This window comes from Magnolia sinica, chromosome 18, assembly GCF_029962835.1.
Source record: "Magnolia sinica isolate HGM2019 chromosome 18, MsV1, whole genome shotgun sequence".
Lineage (NCBI taxonomy): Eukaryota > Viridiplantae > Streptophyta > Magnoliopsida > Magnoliales > Magnoliaceae > Magnolia > Magnolia sinica.
Genome location: NC_080590.1, coordinates 13,490,430 through 13,513,750, shown reverse-complemented (window position 1 = coordinate 13,513,750; position 23,321 = coordinate 13,490,430). Strand labels below are relative to the sequence as shown.

The 23,321-nt window shown below is 37.5% G+C and overlaps 1 protein-coding gene across 4 annotated transcripts in view; it reads left to right on the top strand.

The window, feature by feature from the left end:
- The window catches only part of LOC131232260 (nuclear pore complex protein NUP214), a 50,914-nt gene that overhangs the window by 12,466 nt on the left and 15,127 nt on the right, over window positions 1-23,321 (top strand). For 2 of the 4 annotated variants that reach the window (XR_009164829.1, XM_058228493.1), the window contains exons 6-10: window positions 1,216-1,325; window positions 3,555-3,611; window positions 3,776-3,915; window positions 9,971-10,133; window positions 10,344-11,514. Coding sequence is in view for 3 of the 4 variants with exons in the window: in XM_058228493.1 (XP_058084476.1) it covers window positions 1,216-1,325; window positions 3,555-3,611; window positions 3,776-3,915; window positions 9,971-10,133; window positions 10,344-11,514 (1,641 nt within the window). In the remaining variant the exon portion in view is untranslated. The remainder of the gene's footprint in view (window positions 1-1,215; window positions 1,326-3,554; window positions 3,612-3,775; window positions 3,916-9,970; window positions 10,134-10,343; window positions 11,515-23,321) is intronic. The other 2 variants (XM_058228494.1, XM_058228495.1) reach the window with 2 other exon arrangements.

The window sequence follows — 23,321 nt, the reverse complement described above, 5'->3', positions numbered from 1 at the left end:
GTTCACATACCAATTTACTTGTCTACATCAGTCCACTCATCAAGTAGATGCCTTCACCCGATGCCCCAGTTCAAATAAAAAATTGGCTAGTGCATGAAACCGATGGCGAAAAATCTTCGGCCAAGTTTCATGGCTGCACATTTATCTCATGTGTTGTTGTCCACTTGATGAGTGAACTTAACTGACTTTAGAGATGCAATCTTCATGGTAGGGTCTACATGGATGGCCTGATGTCCCACACACTGCCTGCTTGGCACATGTGGCTGCATGTAGCCAATGTATAAGGCTGGGTTGTACAATTGCGTGGTACTAGCAAACCTCTATAAATAAATAAATAAATCCGAGCAAGATTAGTGATTTATCATGTCAATGGGAAATCTCTCAGTCAAATCCTTCTACTCGGTTGTCTACCCCACCTTCCCCACATGATTTGGACTCACATCTTATAGGGAAATACAAAAACACCCCCACGTTCTTGCATTTCTTTGGTTGGTTGGAAGAACAAGGTAATCACAATTGACAACGCAAGGAAGAGAGGGTTTATAATTCTGAATAGGTGCATCGTCTTAGGGATAAGGAATCAGAGGGCAACTTGTTCATCCGCTGCCCTTTTGTGCAATAATACGGTGGAAATTTCTTATGTGTACTCAATGGGGGAGCTATTTAGGCTTGGTGTGGCACTAGGAAGGGCTGCAAGAGAAGGCTGACTTTATGGGGGCTATCTTTGCTTGCGGTTCTTTGGGCGGTATGTAATGAATGAAATGTTAGATCTTCTGTGACCAGTGATACCTTGTTGATGTGGTTTTCCTCAAAGCTAAATGTTTGGCCATTGATTGGGTTCGAGCTACAAAGGTTTTCCCTGTCAATCATGGGTGCTTGAGGGGATCATGAGGAGTGTCCTCCGCTTCTTATCTTGGATAATGTCTTGTCATTCATTCGTATAGTTCTTTTCCAATAAAATTTTGGAATCCTTTAAAAACGGCAGTTTAAAAACATAAAATGTGGAGGTTATTCCACCCTTACAGCTGAACGAACAAGCTTTTATGTTCAAATGGCAGTCTCTACATGTGTCATAACGGTTTCAGCTTTGCAGACAAGGCCCCACTTTGGATTTCTACAACATAAAATGTTGGCTTATTTTTCTTAGACTTCAGTTGTACATACGAATATTTTTTGTTACTGTCATTAAATTGTTTTCATACTTTTTTATTGTAGGCTTCCAAGCCGGCGGTGCTTTCCTTCAGTGAATTATTTGCATGTATTGTTGATGATATAGTACCCTTGGGACGTGGACCATATTTGTATGCGAACTACTTGGAGCACTGGTATGGCTGAAAGTTGTTTTTGCTCTTATAATTTTTCATGATTTCCCCCTAAAAAAAGCTAATTCCTAATGATGTTCACTTCATGTATGATCTTTTGGCATAATAGTTGCTTCATGCATTTTAGTTGTTTCATGTTTGTGGTATGGGTTAAAACTACCCATAGAAAAGGTATGGGTTAAAACTTTCGAGGTGTGATAGAAAAATAAGTCTCTAGGAAATGGCACATAGAATTCTTGTAATTTTGTAGATGCTAGAGGATGATTTGTAGACGATGGAAATCTTTTATTATTGTAGATTTAGGAGGATTCTAGAATGCTCCTTGATATTCTAGAAATTCCGTAGATGGTCTTGGAATTACATTAGATTTAGGAAGATTTTAAAATACTGTATAGTCTAGAAATCTCCTGGATGGGCTGGAGAGGTCTATAAATCATGCTCTCATGTACCCATTCTAATAATGCATTTCAATTGTTCTCTTCCTCTAATTCTCTTCTCATTTATTTTTCCTTTCCGTCTACATTATTAAATTGCCATTTTGCGTTTTTGTGTATTAAATTTCATAAAATTTCAAAAGAAGAAGAAGAAAGAAAGAAAAAAAAAATCCGTTTTCATGGGGCATTATAATAGATTTTGCTATCTACATCCACATAAAAATATAATCGAACTTTAAAATCTTCCTCCTCAGAAGTCTTATCCTTTCTTCTCTTAAAAGAACCTAATATTTCATAAATCTTATCTCTTTCGATGAAGACATCAGAGCACCATTCAGGGTCTACTAGAGGAGGAGATCATCACCAGTTTCCCTTTGGATGGATGACCATTAAGTGGGCCCGACTAGACCGTTTTGAAGACCTTACATGCATTTGATGCATTTTCGAAGATCCTACACTAGGAAAATGCATGTGGGTTACATTCTTGAGGAGTCTAGACTGTTGGATTGAGTGCACGCATCGATCAGACTATTGGACCGCGCACGATGGGCCTTTGGATCACTCTTGATCGTGGACCACCCCATTGGCCACGAATAGTTTATGATAGTTTAGATTTGTTTGTTTTGAGTAGTTTTGTCACTGTATGGCTTTGCCATTCGGGAGAAAGTTTGTCTTTTGTTCTATCATAAGAAGAAATAATAGAAAACAAGTAGAATAGAAAATGGTGGTGATCAGAAATTTGTCTGTACGTGGATTTTATAGTTAGGGCCACCAAATGAAGGGCGTAGTGATTCCCAATTGAGAAAGGAAGCAACAACTGAATTAGAATCACTACTCCCATTCCCTTTTAATAAACTTTGGATTTCTATCAAACTGCTACTTCATCTAAATGAAGAACTGGTAGGCTCATCAGAAACAAGATAAACTGGTCAATTCTCCGAAAGCCGAATCAGAGCCATTTTTGGTGGCTTAGTTGTATTGATAAACCTATCCGTTCTGGGGGTTGGACTAGACTAGTTGGTTGAGTTCGTTTCATAGAGTGAGAATACAGTTGCCCTGTTGACTTAGGTGGCCTTTATGGGTTTTGCTACTAAAGATGAATGCATAATTCCTGTTGTTCTTGAAACTCAACTATTGAGCAGGATGACTTGGATTCTGCTCCATAGGGCAGTACGGTCAACCTTGGAGTTCCAAGGTCCACCACGGCTCGCTGTGATGTTCACGGTTGACCGTGAGAATCCACGGTCGACCATGACTTGGTGTAATGTTCAAGGTTGACTGCCGGTGGACCGTGGTGCAACCATCGAATTGTGCGATTTTGCGTAAGTGAGGTATATAAAGCCTAATTCGGATTAGGGCTTTAACATAATATGAGTGTTTTCTCTTAAGGGGCAAGGGTTTTGCTAAGGGAGATGGTTTTTTACACTTGTAAGGGCTTGAGAAGGGATTTTCTCAAGGGATCTAGGGTTTCCTAGGGGTGTGCATCGCAAGGGGAGATCGGGCGATCCTGTAATCGAAGATGGTGAGTGATGTACTCTAAGGTTTTGATTATAGTTGAGATCTCTATCACTTTGTGGCGTGGTTTTTTTTCCGTAAGAGTTTTTCATGTAAAATATTGTGTGTTCTGTGGTTGATTGCTTTTGGTTTGGTTATCTGTTGTATTTTATTATTTTATCTTCGTTTATCGAGCTTCCATAATGCGCACGGATTAGCAGTGGTGTTAGATCCGAATTTCTAATATCTAGGGTTTGATCCGGGTTTGTTGTGGCTTGGGTTTGCATCATTGTGGTGTAATAAGGAGCGTGTTCACTCCCAACATCAATTGTTCAAATGGCATATCACTTCCATTGAATTGGTAATGTTTTCTAAGGTTCCATAAATTAGGATTAATTGTGCTTTTGAAAAAAAAATTATTGAATGAAAAATTCAGTTGTTTTCAATAATTCTCTTTGAAAATTTTCAGATTAATATCACATTTGAGTAATTGGTAGCTGATAATCACTTTGTTTTTTGTGTTAGGGAGCTCATGCTTGCAGCCAATAGGAAGAGTACAGACCAACATATTGTTCTGTTAGGGTGGTCAGGTGGTGACAAGCGAGGAGAAGCAGTGGCTGTTGAGTTTAAACATGATAAAGAAGTCCCAAGGATTGAACTTCCAGGTGTAATACCTTGCACTATGTATTGGAAACAATTGCCTTGATTTCCTTTTTTGTGCATTTTAAGATTAAGGATCAATCTTATTCAATATTTTTGTTGACCACATTTTTTTTAGTGCGTGTAACGTAACTGATTCCAGATGCTATTAGTCCTGGGGTGCTTGTAGAATGTCAACATTTTCACGTAAATGTCTTTCATTTTTGCTTGTAATGAAGGTTCTAAGACTTGGTACCAGGGACTGAACTGAATTGATGCAACAAGAATTGTAACTTAGTGGAGTTTTTTTCTTTTAATAAAACATCAGAAAGACATGGAAAATTTGGGAAAATAGAAAGAGGGGGAAATTATAAAAAAGAAAAGAAACACTATTCACCTATCTACATACATATTATTACAATGTATGTTGAGTTTAGTTATAAAATATATAGAAGTAAATTCTATTCAACTGACAGAGAATCATGTTAAATTCCGGGTTGGATTGAGAAATAGAGTCCGGTTTTGGGTGGACTGGTGGTATAGCTATTTGCCCCTATGCAGAAAATTTGGGCCATTGTATCCACCAAGGTATTCAAAATCAGTTACGTTTCGGCCGTAAGGGCTGATCCGTAACGGTAACAGTAACCGTTACGCGATATGGCCCTAAAACGGGGCACCTCTTTTTTTTGGGTTCGTAACGGCCGTTACGGCCCATAACGGCCGTTACAGTACCGTAACAAACGTTACGGGCCATAACCCTTAAGCAAAATGGAAAAAATGAAAAAAGATGAAAAAAAACATATATATATATATATATATATATATATATATATATATATATATATATATTCCTTTTCTTCTTCTTCTTCTTCTTATTATTATTATTGGGCTGCGGCGGCAACAATTGTTGCCCTTCTTCTTCTTCTTCTCTCTCTCTCTCTCTCTCTCTCTCTCTCTCTTGTTTCGGTCCCCTCTCTCTTCTTTCCCTCTTTTCTTTTCATTTCCCTCCCTCTTCTTTTCTTTTTCCAAAAAAAAAAAACGAATGGGGTGGGGCCCACCTTGATTTTTGTATAGTAAATCCATGCCATCCATAATTTTTCAGGTTCATTTTAAGACACGATCCTTGAAATGAAGGAATCAAAATCTCAATTGGATCACGCAATTGGGATTGAATGCCCACCGTTAAAATCTTCTTAGGGCCCATTATAATGTTTATTTTCCATCCAACCTGTTATTGAGGTCACATGGACCTTCACTTTGATGAAGGGAGAACACAAATAACAGCTTGATCCCAAAATAAAATGTGTTAAGAAATTTTTAATGGTGGGAATTAAATCCTTATTTTCTGATCCACCTAAGATTTGGATCAGCCTCATTTTTTGGTCCATGCCCTGAAATAAGTAGGCAAAAAGGATGGACCACATGGATATACAACAAATGTATTAAGGTGGGCCCCACTTTTAAAGGCATGCTCACTAGTGGTCTACCGAAGATTTAGATTTACTTGAATTTTTGGACCATGCCTTAAAATGAGTTGGCAAAACGGATTGACGGCACGGATATACAAATACATCGAGGTGGCCCGCCTGGCCCACTAGTGGTCCACCTGAGGTCTGGATTTACCTCATTTTTTTGCAATACCCTTAAATGAGTTGAAAAAAGGATGGATGACATGTATATATAATAGATAATCGAGTGAACCCCACGTACATGGCCCTAAAAATTTATACATGAGGTATATATCAACTCAAAATTAACCAATTAAATTTTGGGCCATTGTTGCTAAGTCGCAATCCCAAAATTAAATTGTTTGAACAATTTTCACTATTAGTTTGTAGACACTTATTTTTTGAAATAGGACCATTTGATATTTTTCATTTTTCACTGTCCAATAAATGTCCACCAATCCATTAGTGGGATAAGTGCCAATAGATTGCATTAATTTGAGGCTAGTTTAGGGCATCAAACGGTCCCCTAATTAGCCCCAAATTGACAACACTATTTACCCCAATTTAATTTTAATTTTTTTTAAAGATCCATTGAGGAAAATGATATCAAATTGTTAGGTATACGAATTACATAATAGGATACAAAAGTCCCTAAACTCTATATATTGAAATGAAATGTATGTGAGTCACGAAGTATGCAATGCCCTAGCATTATAAATAAAAGGAAAACTTGAAAATATAAGATGTTTTGGTATTACATTCATTATAGTAAATTTATATAGATATTATATAGTTAGAAAACTAAATGTAAAAGGTTTGCAGTTAATTCCAGGTTGTTAGGTTCATAAATCCATCAGACAACCCGATATAGCATTCTTATCAAAGAGTGGACCGTTACACCACCACAAACATGTTCCAAATTATAAATGAATGCATATTTGGAATATTTAGCATATTCTGGATTTAATGGATATTTTTGCATAATTTTTTGACCTTTTTTTAAAAAAAATAAAAAATAAATTTTTTTTGTTGTACCGTTACACACGCTGCATCGGCTGTTACGGCCCGGTATTGGCCGATACGGGGCGTATCCGTATCGGTAACAGTGGGCACCGTTATGCCCACCGATACCGCAACGGAACACCTTGGTCTCCATTCAGAAGGGGTTGTTTGTAATTTTCTTTCCAAAGGGTTGCAGCAAAACTGTGTTAAACCCACATTTTGGACGTGACTTGTGGGAAAAATAAATTCAGCTGCTGACTCAAAATTTTGGGTGTAACCATGATGTCTATAGGCCATCCAACCCGTTCATTGTTGTGCTACACCCGTATGAAGGGACTGACCATAATTCAAACCATTCCGAAACTCAGGTGAGCCCCACCAAGTGATGTTAGAGGTTTTAGGCATGACTTAGCATTGCTCCAGTTGGTGTGTTCCACCTGAGTTTCGGGTCTTGGCCGATTTTTGGGGAGTCCCATTTTCATGGCGGGTCGCCTCTGATGCATGGTTTGAATGGCTGACCGACTTCATGTTGGGACCAACATGCAGTCAACTGTAATGTATGGTCAACTGCATGGGATCATTCCTCTGTGTGTGTGTGTGTGTGTGTGTGTGTGTGTGCGTGTAAAATTTTTGGCTGGATGATAAATATTACTGTTAACCAGCAGATAAGTTCCAACTTGTCAGGTGCATCTTTGGATGTGAGATCCAACACATCCAATAGGTTGGCATTGAGATGTATCACATGTGTGCAAGATCCAAGCTACTTGTTTGTGGCCGCTTGTTGCATGGCTGTCCTGTTAGAAAAATTAGGTGGATTTACTCATCATGTGGGCCACACTTTACCTGCGCAAGCACATACCTCTCTTTCTCACATGTGTGCATGCTTGCACATGCATGAACTCACACATGCATACAAGCATGCACGATGCATGTGTGCATGCACATACTTGTTGTAGAGATGCGTAGGATGTTGGGATGGATGAGTGACAAGACAAGGAAGGCTGGAATTGGAAATGAATGCATTCGAGGGAATTTAGTAGTAGCATTAATAGGTAATAAGATGGGGAAAGCAAACTTGGATGGTTTGGTCATGTGCAACGAAGACCAAGGATTGTGCCAGTTAGGAGTGTGTACAAGTTAAAGGCTCTAAAAGAGCAAGGAAAGGCCTAAAAGGATGTGCTTGATGACCTATGGTCTAACTAGAGGTCCGACCCTTGATAGAGTGGAATGTGGAAAAGGATTCATGCAGCCAACCCTAATTAATTTGGATAAGGCTTAGATGGTGATAATCTAAAGGGAGGGATATAGACCTTAATCCTAAGCAAAAGATACACAAGACTAATGAGTGTGCAAAAAAGGATTGCCAGAATAGTCTAGGAAACTGACACTGTGAACCGTCTCTCTCTCACACACGCACACTCCATATCATCCTCCCTCCCTCTCTCTTTGCCCACCCACACACACACACATTCACCCCTTATGTAATAGAGCTTCCTCAAATGACTTGAGAACAAAGTGAGAAGGCAAGAATAAGATAAAGTTGCGGAAATTTGGAGATAAGCAATTAAATGAAATATATTTAAAGATGGGATGATGCGCAAGTTTACCTTTTTTTAGGGCAATACAAATATCATATGTATCTAGGGAACTCATTGGACCACAAGTCTTTGAAGAAGATGTGTTGGACGACACGTCATGAATTTCGACCCTCGAATCCCTTTGAAGAAAAACACAAATTTCGAGTCGGAATCCAGATCCAAGCTGATTTGGGGCCGTTTTTGATATGATGAACATTTTCGAGTTTGATCCCCATTTTCTTTTGCTGTAAAATCATGTGAAATTAGTATCAAATGGTAAGAAATCCATGATTCTTTATGTTATGCAAAAAAATAAAAAAATAATCATGGATTCGGAGGCTTCGATTTCGAGGTTTGGGGGAGATGTGCCAATTTGCTGAAAGTTGGGAAAAAGTCAAAATTTCCCAGTTTCTCCCAAATTGGTTGCAATTTTACTGCCCAAACACGAAATTAAACATGTATGCAGCCTGATCTAGTTATTCTTAGTAATTTGGGGTTTTTTTGGAAATAAATAATTTTTAGTTAAAGAATAATTAAAAAATAATATATATGTGTATATATATATATATATATTCTACCCTGATCAGCGGTCAATTGGCCCCCCATTTCAGAGTTTTTTTTAAAAAAATTCTATTCCTAATGCATGCGCAACTCTATGCGGGTCTAAGCCAAAACCACACACATCATTCACAAGTATATTTCTAGTTTTATACTTCTTTTACTTTTAAATGTATTGCTTGTGTTAGTATACATGTCTTCTTACATTTGTAAATTATATGAATTGACTTTGAATGTGTTTGCCTCAGTTCAGTCAGACAACAAAGATTAGGACCCTATATAGAGGAAACCTATTATGTGTACTTTTTTTTTGTGATGTTTTGATTTCTAAGTGTGTATTGATTTCTTTTTTAACAATCCTTGAAGTTTCATTGAGAAATTCAACCAATTTCCCAATGTTTTCCATGTTTCCCAACAACAATGAGACATTGCGCAATGCAACCGATATATCCCATCCGATAACCGGTATGTATCCGTATCCGAAGGCTGTGATACATTATGCGAAAAAGATGCGGAAAGCATTGTGTAGGGTAATACTAATGCTTCCAGAGCTTTTAAATGACACATGTGATGGTCAATCATTAATCCGGACTGTCCATTTTGTTGATCCTAGCCATCTGACAAATAGCATGAAAAATTTATAGTCTAGATTGAACAGAGAAACAGGTCCAGCCATTATCTGGAAACATCTAATCGATAAGCTGCACTGTGGATTGGGTATGATTCTAAAGAAGCATTTTTTTGGTTGATGATGTTTCCATCCTATCCATTACTTGTAAAAAATGGATGGTCATAACAAGTGGACAACATTTGAAGGATCTTAGGATCATACAATCATTGTGATTTTTGTCCATGGCCTACTAATCATGGTATTGAACAAATTGACAGACAGAGTCAATGGTTTGCTATCCTTGTGTCAATTAAAAGCTTTGTGGGAGTTGCTAACGTCTTCATTAGGTAGGGACAATAGCATTCATGTGTATCTCTCTAAACAAATAGGTGAAGTTCGGGTCAGTTTTGTTATTATAATCAAAAGTTTTAAGTTAAAACAAGAAAAAAAGGTGGGAGAACGAGAATAAAAGGTGAAGGTGATGAACTTACTATAACTTTGGAATGTATCTTATTTCCTTAAGTCAATGTTTCATTATGCTTTTTGTCTTTTAACCTTATTTTCTTAAGTCAATGTTTCATTATGCTTTTTGTTTTTTAACCACACGTTCTGTTTTTAGCTATCAATTCGTAAGACAGCAACACGTACCATGTAACTGATTCATACGCTCAGTAAAGTTTGTGATCTCATTTTCAAATTGTGATCGTCTTTGGAGGTAAAGTAGCACTTTTTGGAATATTTGGGTTGTTAGACTGCTCAATGTAAACAGACTGCATATGATCATCTTGCTGCATCTATCTCATCATTTATATTTCAATTGATATGAAGGATATTTATTTCGCACCCCATCGCAAGTTTTGACTGAAATATGTTTCCTTTCTTTCAGAGAGTGGGGATGATAATTTGATCGTGGGATTTGGCATCGACAAAGTTTCCTTATATGAAAAAGTTAAATATGTGCGTGATGCAGAACATAGAGAACTTTCACCATACTGTATTTTACTATGCCTTACTACTGACGGGAAGCTTATCATGTTCCATGTCGCAAGGTACTTCAATAAGATGCTTGTATTTCAGGGCTCCTCCATGGTCTTGAAGTATTTTCAAGCAAACAGATTTTTTATTTTTATTTTCCTCCAGGAAACAGATATTTGTATTTGAATACCGAGGATGTGTCTTTTGTTTCTTCTAAACTTTTTTTTTAATTCCATGATCATACCATATCTTTTTATTGACCTTGAAATAATTTTCTTTCGTAGGATTTCGGATATGGCGGTTCTGCCTCAGACTCCCTCTGCACCTTGTAGTGATATTACTGGTGGGGCGGAGGATTCTGCTTGTGTAGTGAGAATGGGATCAGTGATAAAAGATCATGGAACAGATGCAGTAGTTATGGATGGCAAGTCAAGCCAAATGAATAAAAGTGATGTCATTCTGCAGGAAAATGCTTCACAATTTATTCAACAGAAAGAGTCTTTAAGGTCATCCTCTGTTGTTGATCAAATGTCTGCTGTAAAAAGAAGTGAGAGCGTCACCACGTCTGGGTCTGCCTCTCATGATTCATCATCAGTTGCTGCAAATAAGGAACTGAAGAGTCTCGGGAATATCCAGGCATCTGAAGTAGATGCACAACTCAACGGCCATCCTGCAAGACAAAAGCAAGACAGTGCTACTGCTGGTGTGAATGTAGGGCTTTCCGGCCAAGAAATCTCAAATTTAGAGCAACCACCTGTGAAGTCACCACTTTTAGAGGGATTTAGTCCAGCAATTAAAGATTCCACCAAGACAGGAACACAAAAACTTGATTCAACTCCAATAAGAACTGGCATGACCGCTAGTTCTCTGGCAGGAAACTTACCAAGTGACACATCTGCCACCTGGCAACAAAGCTACAAGGGATCTCTTAAAAGTAGTGAGGTGGGCAAGGGTTTGACAGAAATGACTGGATCTACTGGCGTCAGGAGTATTTCGTCTGGATCCCAGTCCAGTGGAAAACTCTCCAATTCAAATGACCTCAACACAAGGTCTTCGTCTGTTGCCTCTGGTGTCTCAACTCAAAGTGACGCGAATAAAGGTTTTGGTATTTGGACAGGAAATAACAAACATATTCCTGCCAATCAGAGTTTTCCATCTATTGTTCAGCCGAGCGCAAAAATTGTTAGCTCAAAGTCCTCTGAGACAACTCCATCGTCTTCCATATTTTCTTCTGGTAAAGCCACTCAAAGTGAAGGGCGGAGAACAGCTTGGACTGGGGCAGGAAATGCTGAGTCTACAACTCTCATTCATAGCTTTCCAAGCTCGTCACAAGAAGATTCTATGCTTGGGAAGTCTCTTGGCTCTAAAGGGAACCATATGCTCACCTACCAGAGAACGAACCGGTCTCCAGGTGCATTGGACTCGGAACAGGAGTTATCAAAGAGTTATATCAATGTGATCTCTCACGTCTCATGCTCTTACTGATTTTCATGGAAATGTAGCTTTCTTATGTTTGACTTCAATAACTGCATATTCCTTTTAGTTGGTTTATTTGTTGCAATAATGCCTTCTTTAACATATATATATATATATATATATATATATATTGCATGACCATGCCTTTACAGTGGCTTTGCTCTAGACTGTCTCCTTTCATTAGTTGATATAACCAATAAAATCTTGATTGAATGAGACTAGATTAAAAATTAGTGTTGTTTTGTTTATCTTTTTTATTTCTCTATTGTTGGTCAGACTTTTGTGGTAGATCTCATGCTTTTCGAACTTTTCCACCATCCCTTATCAGACTGCATCCAATCTATGCAGTTGTGTTCCTCTATTTTTAGAACCATTGTAGAATATCCATCATCATTTGCACTTTGAGATGATACTTTCCTACCAAACACAATCCTCTTTAATAAGCTCATGCATGTTGATTTGGGGGCTTGGATACCACCAAATTACCAACCTATAGCACTCAAATTCGGGACATGCCATTGCATTGCATTGCAAGATTCTTACTGATTAAATGTACATATATGATTACTTGTCATCTTCGTCGTCGTTATTTTCCACATAAAACTATCTTTATTATTCATTTGTTATTGTTCTTTGTTTCCAAGGGATGTTTTGCAGTTATTTCCTTATAGAATTATTATTACGAGTCATGAAAAACTATGCTAACTTGTTTATATTACCTTGAATGCAAAACTGTATTCCATGGGTTGCAATTCTAAAAATGATTGCAGCAGTTGCTGGCTTAGTCTAGGTGATTCAACTTGCAGCTAATCATCTTGGAAGTTGTTAGTGGTTGTTTTAATGGTTTACCATTTCTTAAAACATGCAGAAGATTCTCATAAAATGGGTGCCACTGAATTTTTTTAACCCTCTCATTCTGAAAAGTTGATCTCTGAAGGAGACTCTCATAATGCAATTCAGTGGGCTTCATCGGATAAGCTGGGGCTGTGGAGGCTCACCTTATGCATTTTAGAGATTAAATCTTTAGCGTCTGTGCAGATTTGTGGCCATTGTCCCCAGGGAGTCAAACTTCATGGTCAAATGTCTCACTAAAGGGAGTCACAAGACTTGAGTGGGTCGCTAACTGTTTGGCCTTTTGTGTATCCGTAGTGTCATTTCCTATCTCGTTTGAAGAAAATTGTTGCCTTTTAAAAGTCCTTGGAACGTGGATTGCGAAATGGATATTGGAGGTAACAAATTGGCATAAGAGCAAAAGAATGCAATAACAACAATTACTAGAGGAAGAACACTAGCAAGAGCTGAAATTGGGCCAACAAGTAATAGGACGTTGCTTCCATGTAACAAATTGGGGCCAGAAAAAATGATGGATGGTCTAGATCCATTTCCCTAACCATACTGACGATAGGGATCATGTGAAAAAAAGTGATTTTTGGATAGTGGTGGGGGATCAAGGGTGGGGCTACATGATGGATGGTCTAGATCAATGATCGGACCGTTTTTACTATGACATGCACCATCCGTTTCCCTAACCATTGAATAGACAGTTCGGCTCATCTAACATAATGATCTTTCTATAATGATGGGCAATCAAGGGCAGGAGCTGCTAGGATCCTTCTAATTAGGTGCTGCACCCAAATCTATCACCGCTTCCTTCACTCGTCATGGAACTATAGTCTAGATAATCGGATCGTTCTTAGTATGATAAATATGGGCGTCCATTGCCCTAGCCATTGTTGATGGTTACGATCATCTGACAGAAGTGATTTTCGACATCGATGGGTGATCAATTATTAGACTGTAGTATGATCAATATGCATCGTCTATTTCCTTTTCCATTAAGGATCATCTGAGCCTTTTTTTTTCCCAAGAGGGATGGGCAATCAAGGGTGGGCATGATGATGGTCTAGATCAAATGAACGGATCATTTGTAGTATTATCAATACCACCTATAATTTCCAACTTATAATTAAACCAGTGTAGGAGTTACAAAATCACAATCACATACTCCAAGATGTTATTAAAACATGGGTGATGATAATTCTCAACAATCATAGTAGTTACCTGGTTATTGAAGTATCTAGGTCATCCATGTGCACCCAATCCATATGGTTACAAAATGTATTGAATATCATTCCTATTTTATGTGGCAACAGGATCTTGTATTTGCTTCAAGCTATTATTTGCAGCATAAGTTCTAGCATTTGTGTATCGTCCCTAATCACAAAATTTATATAACACCTTCCCATACTTCTTTTTTCTTGCGCTTTCTCCATTTATTTACTCAGCTTTTCTTGCTAGTGCTTTCAAAAGAAATTGGGGAGTTGAAACTGTTATTATTAGAGATGTTGTTGAAGAGAAAGAGGTCGAGAAAATTGCTTCAAAAAGGAAGGAAACTAGGAAGACTTAGTCCTTCCCTCTAACATACCACTAAGTGACCATCGGTATGTTTTCTTCCCACGCCAACGATGGTTGGTGATTTAGAAGGAAGAATACCCACTCTAGAGAAACCTCATCTAGGAGAAAATCCCTGCCCCCCTCGATTGTATCCTCATCTCGAGATAAACATCGAGGGAGAATCCAGGCCTATTTCTAACCACATCTTGGTTTAACTTAAAACTAATGAATTGAATTGGGGGCCTAAACCATTTCGGTTTGAGTTGGCTTGGATGGAGGTTGAAGGTTTTAAATATCTGATTTTCGATTGGTCGGCATCCTTCTAGATTGAGGGGTGTACTAGTTCTGTTTTATTAAAAAGTCTCCAGATGCTGAAATTGAAGCTGAAATCTTGGGCATCGGGAAGTTTTTGGATTAAGGGAAGCTGAAATGTCCTCTTTGCTCCAACCATTCAAGATATGGATATTGAGGAGGCTGGGTTATTATCTGATGAGGACAAGATTGCTAGAGCTCAACTTTCCCATGACTATTGTTTAAGGCTTAAAGAGGAAGAGATAAAATGGCATCAGCAATCTCGGGCTATTTGGTTTAACAAGGGAGATCGTAATACAAAGTTCTTTCATAGTATTGTTAATTGCTCGATCGCGGACAAATTCTACCTCCTCCCTTATTGTTGATGAGGTCTTAGTCTCAGATAAAAAGACCATTACTGGCTTGATTGTTGATTTCTATTGTAAGTTGCTTATAACTGAAGATGTGGATCGCCCTAGGATTGATGATTTAAATTTTAAATGCATTTCTGAGGAAGAAGCTTTGCATCTTGAAAGACCCATTGAGATAGAAGAAATTAAAAATGCAGCTGGGGGTTTAGCTAGAGATAAAGCCCCGGGCTCTAATGGTTATCTCATTGCTTTCTTCCAACATATTTGGGATGTCATTCGGATGGAGTCAAAGGCCTTTGTTTTGGAACTCTACAATCACGGCCGTTTGTCTTCAGAAATGGGGAGTGCATTTCTGGCTCTAATTCCTCAAATCAAAGGTGCCCAATGCATTAAAGATTTCTGTCCTATTAGTCTTCTAGGAGGGCCCTACAAAATCCTTTCTAAAATTTTAGTTGAAAGGCTTAGGACAGTGGCCTCCAAGGTTTTCTCTCCCTTTCAATTTGCTTTTGTAGAGGACAGGCAGATTCTTGACCGTGTGCTTATAGCTAATGAAAGCTTGGACTCTTGTATCGAGGATTAAAGAAAAAGCTGGCATACTTTGTAAGCTGGATTCAGAAAAATCTTATGATAATATTTGATTGGGCCTTCCTTGATTATATGTTGGAAAGAATGGGCTTTAGTTTTAGGTGGAGAGTCTGGGTTAGAGTGTGCATATCCTCTCCCAAATTCTCAGTGCTGATCAATGGTTCCCCTTTTGGCTATTTTAGGTCCTCCCCGTAGGCAGGGTGATCCCTTATCCTCTTTCCTCCTTGTTATTGTGACTGAAGCCCTCAGTAGAATGTTGATTAAGGGTCAGATATATTCCACCTTTAGTTTGCTGACGATACCCAGATGAGAATATGGTTACTTTTTTTAGCATGACCATATGCTGGTTTGAGGTAATCTCAAGTCTGAAAGTCAATCTCTCTAAAGGTGAAATCTTTGGTATCAAATATCAATCTTCAGAAGGAGGTATGCAATTCTTTAGTTGGATCTTTTTGGTTGCAAGGTAGGCTGCCTCCCCATTATTTATTTGGGTTTGCCCCTATGCGTTAGAAAACCTCCTCATTTCCTTTGGGCAAAATTGTGGAAAGGATAGAAAGGAAACTCTTAACCCGGAAATTGAATGTTTCATCACTTGGAGGAAGGCTCATTTTGATAAAGACTTTGTTTTCGAATTTGCCCATATACTATCTATCCCTATTCCAATGTCCAAAGTCCATCGTTATTAAGATTGATAAACTACGTCAAAACTTTTTGTGGCAAGGAAGCAATGATTCCATAAAATTTCCCCTCTTAAAATGGAGGGAGGTTTGTACCCCTTTTGATGAAGGGGGGACTGCTGTTAGAAATCTTGATTTGGTTAATAAAGCCCTCCTTGGTAAGTGGATCTAGAGGTTTGGAATAGAGACCAATAGCGTATGGCGCCAAATTATCGCTGGTAAGTATGTCACTTCTCTTTATGGGTGGAGGACAAAAGACTCATCTTTGTATAGAGCGTCTTTCATTTGGAAAAGCATTGCGAAGTTAGCCCCCTGTGTATTTGATAAAATCTCCTTCTCCTTAGGGAATGACCACCGAATTTTGGTTTTGGCTTGATAATTGGTGTGGATCTCCCACGCTGGCTGAATGCTTCCTTAATCTTTTCTCAATCGGCCTTGACCCGTATGTCTTTGTGGGAGAGTCCTTCAATGAAAATGAGAACGGTGGGACTTGGTTGCCTTTGTTTAGAAGAATCCTTACTGACAATGAAATTGACGAGTTTACTAGCCTCTTATCTCGCTTGCAGGAGCTCACCCCTTCTCCTTTTGAGGAGGATGCCGTGCATTGGTCGTTGTCAAGTTCGGCCCTGTTTTCAATTAAATCCATCTATCAACACTTGGCAGCTCCTATAGTCCCAACTCGATGTTGTCATACAGGAGCTCTTTGGGCATACGGTGTCGCTCCAAAAGTAGCGGCCTTTGGATAGTTCGTTGGAAGGAACCAAATCCTCACCATCGATAATTTAAAGAAAAGATGAATGATCTTCCCCAATGTTTGCTTAAATAACGAGGAGACAATAGATCATCTGTTCATCCATTAGCAGTTTTCTCTAGATATGTGGTGGAGCATCCTCAGACTGGCGGGAATCTCATGGGCAATGCCTGATTTTGTTGATCAACTCTTCTGTTTGTGGCATGCTGACCTTGGAAGTGTTATTGGAAATAGGAAATGGAGATTCCTGTTGCATGCTGTTGTCCGGGCCATTTGGGCAAAGAGAAACAATCATTGTTTTAGGAATAGAAGCGTCTCCTCGGCAGGTGTATTCTCTAGAGTTCTTGTGTTTTTTAGTGATTGGGCTCCTTGAATGATTTCCTTTGGGGTCTTTTCCAGACATGGGTCTGGCTCTTTTTATTTATTTTTTTAATTTTAATTTTTAGTTTCTTAGGGTTCTTCTAGTTAGTTTTTTTTTTTTTTTTTGAAAGCTTTTTCCTTCATTTTTCTTATTTCTCTTCTTTTTTTTCTTTTTTTTTTTTCTACTTTCTTTTTTTCTCTTTTTTGTGTTTTCTTTTCCTTCTTTGTTATAATAAAGTTCCCATCTTTCAAAAAAGATGAAGAAGAAAGAAATTGGGTACATGGCTCTCTACCACTACCTAGTTTTAGAGGAAAGGTTCAACATTTCCAGGGTGATCGTAGCAGATTTCGTGTTGTAGATTAATACACTCCAAATGTATCAAAATTAAAATGGGAATGACCCTTGATGAATTCGTGTTACCAAGGAGCTGTATTTATACATGTTGAATTTTTGAATGCCTGTAACTACGAAGTATTTTAGGTAATTGATGAAGTGTTATTGTTTCCTTTCCCAGTTGCATGTAGTTATTGACCATCCAAACTGTGCCGTTGATGCAGCTCTTTGATGTGAAACCACACTAAACACAAAACTGCTCATTTTAGGGGAGTCCCTCTCCAGAAGCTCCACTTTTAAGATGTTTCCATCAAAGCATATTGTCTAGGAAGCAATCCCCAACCAGCATTTTACTAGTCCCGAGCAAAACATGCGAAAAATATTTCGAGAACCACAGGATAATTTCTATAGGCTCAAGTGGTTCCTAAAAAAACAATCCAGATAATAGAATTCTAAAATACATCAATGTTGTGCATTGCCTTCTCCTAAACTCTAGCACTCAGTAAGTTTTATAATCAAGTTCAAAGCATTAATCCTCCAATTAGAACAATTCCAAACATTGAGTTCCATGGGTGAAGGTTCAATTCTTCACTTTCATGATAACATTGATAATTAAAAGAGCATTCAGGACAACCAAAATCTAAACCGAAACTTGCCTAACAGTTCATCTTTTAATTACCTCTTTTATTCCTCCAGCTTTTGATTTTTCCATCGATGGCTTTCACGTTATGTCAACCTTTTTTAAAGATTTTTAATAGGTGGCCTTTTTGAAGGCAACTATTTTTTAGCTGGGTATTGTTATTATTATTATTTTTAAATATGATGGACAAATTCCCCAGGTGGGTTCCTTTCATGTTAAATAATCACCAAGTTAATAATTCAATGTCAAATTGACACTTTAATGTGTAAGCTGGATGTTACATGTGAAATCATGACTCAATCAATGTTTAAAACTTCTAATCGAGGATCAATGACTTGACTTAATTTTGAGATCTCCCATGTGACTAAAATCCAAGAGACATAAGGCATCAACATTAAGTATCTTGTAATTCTATTTCATGGATTAACTTTGAGATTACTCAAATTTGCAGAAATTTCAGAAAATTTTCTCAATTTTTCACAACTTCGCCCAAAGACTAAGAAAACAACGGATTGGCTTGCCTAATCCACACCCCCAACCTAAAATCTACATTGTCATCAATGTAAAAGAGATAAGCATTCAATGCAAATGAGGTAACGAAAAGAAAAGGGAAGTGGTGGAAAGGTAGTACTTGAAGAAGGAATTCCGAGTTTTTTTTTTTCAAAATATTTCAATTTGAAGATGAGTTAGCACAAGAATTAAACTATCAGAAAGTAAACTTTTCTAAACAGCAAAAAGCAAACTATCCTAAACGGTGAAAACCAAACTATCCTAATCCTAAATTCTTTGAAAGCAATAAACCTAACTAGGAAAACAGGGGAAAGCTACTTAGTCATGCCACAAGTTTCCTCCTCTGACCAGTATCTTGATAAATTTCTCAGTAGGTTTCGTAACAAGATCATCCAAAAGCCTTTTTTTGCAATAGGTTTGGATGCCCTGGAGCATGATTTTCCAGAGAAATTTGTAGAGTTCAGCATAAAGTTTCTTTTTAATATCCTGAGGTGTCCAAAGTACATATGATTCACTTGAGTCAGAGCAAGTTTCAGAGTTAGCACAACATGGTGAATCAGAGACTACAAGTAAATAAAATTCAGAGAAATTCTCAGTAGGTGATGTAGTCTCAACATATTCCGAAGTTACAGGCTTCGGTTCAACTTTCAACTCCTCCCTTAATGGTAAACATTCAAGATCTGTGGAAGGAGGGGCTTCATAGTAAGGGTTCTCTCGGTCAGTTACAACCACCGAGGTATTGTTTTGCAAGGCATCCATTATATTTTTTTTAATCATGGGATCATTTGAATCTGCAAAATATGCCAAGCGATCTTTCAGAGAGTTGAGATAGTCAGTTGAGAAAGGCTCATTTTCCACATTGAGGTCTGTGATGATATGCCCAATGATTCTTTCGTCTTCTCTTAGAATAGAGGGAAACATGATCTCTTATTCTTCACCTTGGTGAGAGTCAATTGTCACCGGATACATCTCGCTCTGCCCTGTATAGACAGATTGTGGATCAGTAGGCGCATTTATGTGAAGACTGTTCATTGTTACTACTTAGTAGAGGCAGTATATCATCAAGTGTTGACGGCTTAGAAGGTGGCCTTAACTGTGTGGTTTCAAATTCCAAAGTTATATCGGGCAACTTGTTTATCTCCTTAGTCATACTATAATCTAAATCAGGCGAGTGGTCTACACACGCCTCAAAAGAGCTGGAAGGGTCAATTGAAAGAGGCTTATCCTTCACATTTAAATTAGGCGTGTCAGATGGGTGGAGTAAATCATTATGGTCGACAACTTCCTGTACCTCGTGATCACTTTCCTGAACCATAATTGAAATCGATTCCAGTGAATCTTGGGCTATAAATTCATGATTCTCATCCCAATACTTATCATCTTCCAATTCAGTACAGTTCACAAGTGGGATGCGATCGCTTTCCTCACACTGTTTTTCTAGGTTGAGTTGAAGCACGAATAAACTAGCCTTTTCCTCATTGAAGTCAAGTGTGTCATATGACTGGAGCGTGTCAGTATCATTATATTTGAAAGACACCCATGTCTCTTGATCATTCCTTTGGATAGTCATTAAGATCGACTCTTCGGAAAATTGAGTCGTATGCTCGTTAACACAATCCAACTCTTCATTCTCAATTTCAGTACTTTCCACAAGCGAGTTAGGATCACTTTCCTCGCATTGTGTTTCTAGATTGGGTTAAGATTGTGATAATCTAGCCTCTTCAACCTTATCGAGGCGCAATTCACTCACTTCCATTGATTTCATCATGCTCGCGACAAGTTGGTTGAACTGTTCTTGATAGTCGGTGAAATTCAAACGTGAATCCTCTTGGATCGTTTCTGGTTGGATTTCAAAGGTAGGAGATCCAAGAGAATAGTCACTATAATCAATTGTTAGTTCATCTCTCCAATGTTGATGTTTCCACTGATCATAGTCGTACGGGTCATAGGTGGGAGAATATGATGGTTGTTGGTACATATTATCACCCATAATATAATCTCTCATTGTTTTCTTCTTGTCTGATGGGTGATAATAGTTCTCACTCCCATAATTATGATAACCCTAACAATCACGTACTGTTTTTTTAATCTATGGGGTGTAATTATTCTCCTGCCTATGATCGCGTAAGGACTTCTTAACCGGTGGAACATTGTATTCTGGTTGGTTCTTGATGATGGTTCAGAAAATTTTTAAGACATAGGTAGTTTCCTAACATAATCATCTGACAGCCCTTCACAATTTCTGGCATTCTCTAAAACTAGCTCAGCATACTGACGTTTCCACTCTTGCATATATATGGTGAAACCCTAATCCTGAACCTAATCCTAAAATATAATAAAGAAATATCCTATAGCAATATGAAAAGTAAGTAGAGGAGAAGTTAGAAGGTGTTTACCGATTTGGAGAGTTCTATGTTAGGATCCTACAAAACAGAAAACAATTGCTAGTTTCTAAAAATAAATCAAAAAAAATCCTAACCTAAAAACAAAACAAAAAGTTAGTCCTAAAAACAAATTAGTTTCTAGAAAAAATAAATAGTTTCTAAAAACAAATTAGGAAAGCTTCTAAATCTAGAAATAGAAAGAAAAGTTAGTTTCTAAAAAAAATTAAGAAAGTTTCTAAATCTGGAAATAGAAAGAAAAGTTAGTTTCTAAAAAAAATTAAGAAAGTTTTTAAATATGGAAATAGAAAGAAAAGTTAGTTTCTAAAAACAAATTAGGAAAGATTCTAAATCTGGAAATAGAAAGAAAGAATTAGAAAGAAGTTACTAAGTTAGAAGTTTCTATGTTGGGATCCTGCAGAAGAAAAAAGAAAGTGAATTAGTTTCTAAAAAAGAACTAAGAAAGCAACCTAGTTTCTAAAAAAAGAAAAAGGAAAGTTTCTAAAAATAGAAAGTAAGTTAGTTTCTAAAAACAGAAAAAGGAAAGGAAATTAGTTTCTAAAAACGGATTAGGAAAGTTTATAAAAAATAAAAATTAGTTTCTAAAAACAAATTAGGAAAGTTTCTATTCTAGAATTAGAAAGTAAATTAGTTTCTAAAAACAAAAAAGGAAAGTTTCTAAACCTAGAAACAAAAAGCTAAGTTAGTTTCTAAAATAATTCTGAAAAAATCCTAACCTAAAAATAGAAAGTAGAAAAATCATAATTTTAACCTAATTCCAAAACTAATCAAATCCAGAAAACGCAACCGTCAATCCCCGACAACGACGCCAAAAACTTGTTCACAACCTCAAGTGTAAGGTCGCGATGTAGTAATAATTTCGGTAAGACCGAGGTCGAATCCACAGGGACTGATCTTGTGTGTTTATGAAATTAACTAGAAGTAGAACTAAAAGAAGATATAAAACTAATTCTAAAGTGATTGAGAGAGTAATTGTGAATTAAGTAATTAAAACTAAGAATTTAAAGGTGGGAAAATCCACTTGTAGTGATCAAGGAGCCCTCTTGCTTGATTCAAGTAACACAATTAGAATTGGAGTCATATCCTATCCAATTGGAAAATATATTAATAAAACCAAATCTGAACTTCCATTGACCTAATTCTCAATGAAGGAGAACTATGATAATTAGCAGGGATTCCATCACCAAACCATGCCCAGGAGACAATGGCAAACAACAGGATTTATCAATCCCATAATCTCAAAGCAGGAGAATTGTGAAGATTAGGAAGGATTCCATCACCCTACCATGCCCAAGAGATGATGGTGAACAACAAGACTTATTAATTTCACAATCTTAAATCAGAAAAAGAAGATACTCAAAGATATTGCAGATTTACTGTAATTTGAGTCACAATAAACTGTTAAAAACTGAAAGTATTCTTTAAATATCAAATTAGAATCCATGAAGTTCAACATAAACATGAATTAAAGCAATAGAAACATCCTATCATGCTATAAGCTTCACCTCTTAGCCCTAGCTAAGAGGTTTATCCAACCATAAACATGATTGGACCAAAGTCTCTTAAGAAAAACATGAAAACAACTAAGGAAGAGGAAGAAAAACTCTTGGCGACAGCTTCTCCACCCTTTTGCTCCACTCCTTAAACCCTAGAATATGCCTAGGAATATCCTAGGGACTCCTATTTATAGTTGTGGAACTCCAACTTTCGCACCTAGTTGGAAAACTCTAGAAACCGCCTTAAATTTACGCAGTTTGCTAAAATAGACTTCACTCTGCGCATCCCAAAATAGACTTCACTCTGCACAATTTCACAAAATGACCCAGAGTTTTAGAATATGCTTTTTCAGGATGATTTCAGGATTCCTTTTCTTCACTTCAAATCTTTGATTCTCTTCATTCCTCGCTTGGTTTTCTTGGATCTTTGGCATGTGAATTCTTCAATCTTGGTCTCCTAAGATCCATCCCTTGCCTTGGTGATTCTTGAGCATCAAATCCATGCTTTTAGCACCCTTTTCAATCCAAGCTCTTAAATTCACCTTGCAACACAAACATGAGTAAAATAAAACATTAAGCATTATCATGTTCATAAAACCAAGATATAAATGGGGGATAATATGCAATATTTGACCGTCAACATAGATCTAGCCTTGACCTTTGGCCATTGGTCAATTCTTGGGTGATTATAAATATTCATGATGATTCAAACACCAAAGATCAAGTACTGATTAACTTCAAGTGCAGCAGATTTCTGCATTTAGATGCATGATGCTTATCATAAAATGATCTCTATATGTTTGATGCATATCTATTGTGTCATGTTTGCAGACTCCATCATGCGTATGTACTTAATGGTATATGATACAGCCTTGGTTCTTCATGTCAGGTTATGGACTGCTCATGCATCTTGTGGTGAGAATTTGCTGGTTTTTAAAAGAGCAGTCCCACATGTATATATTTTGCAAGCCTCTC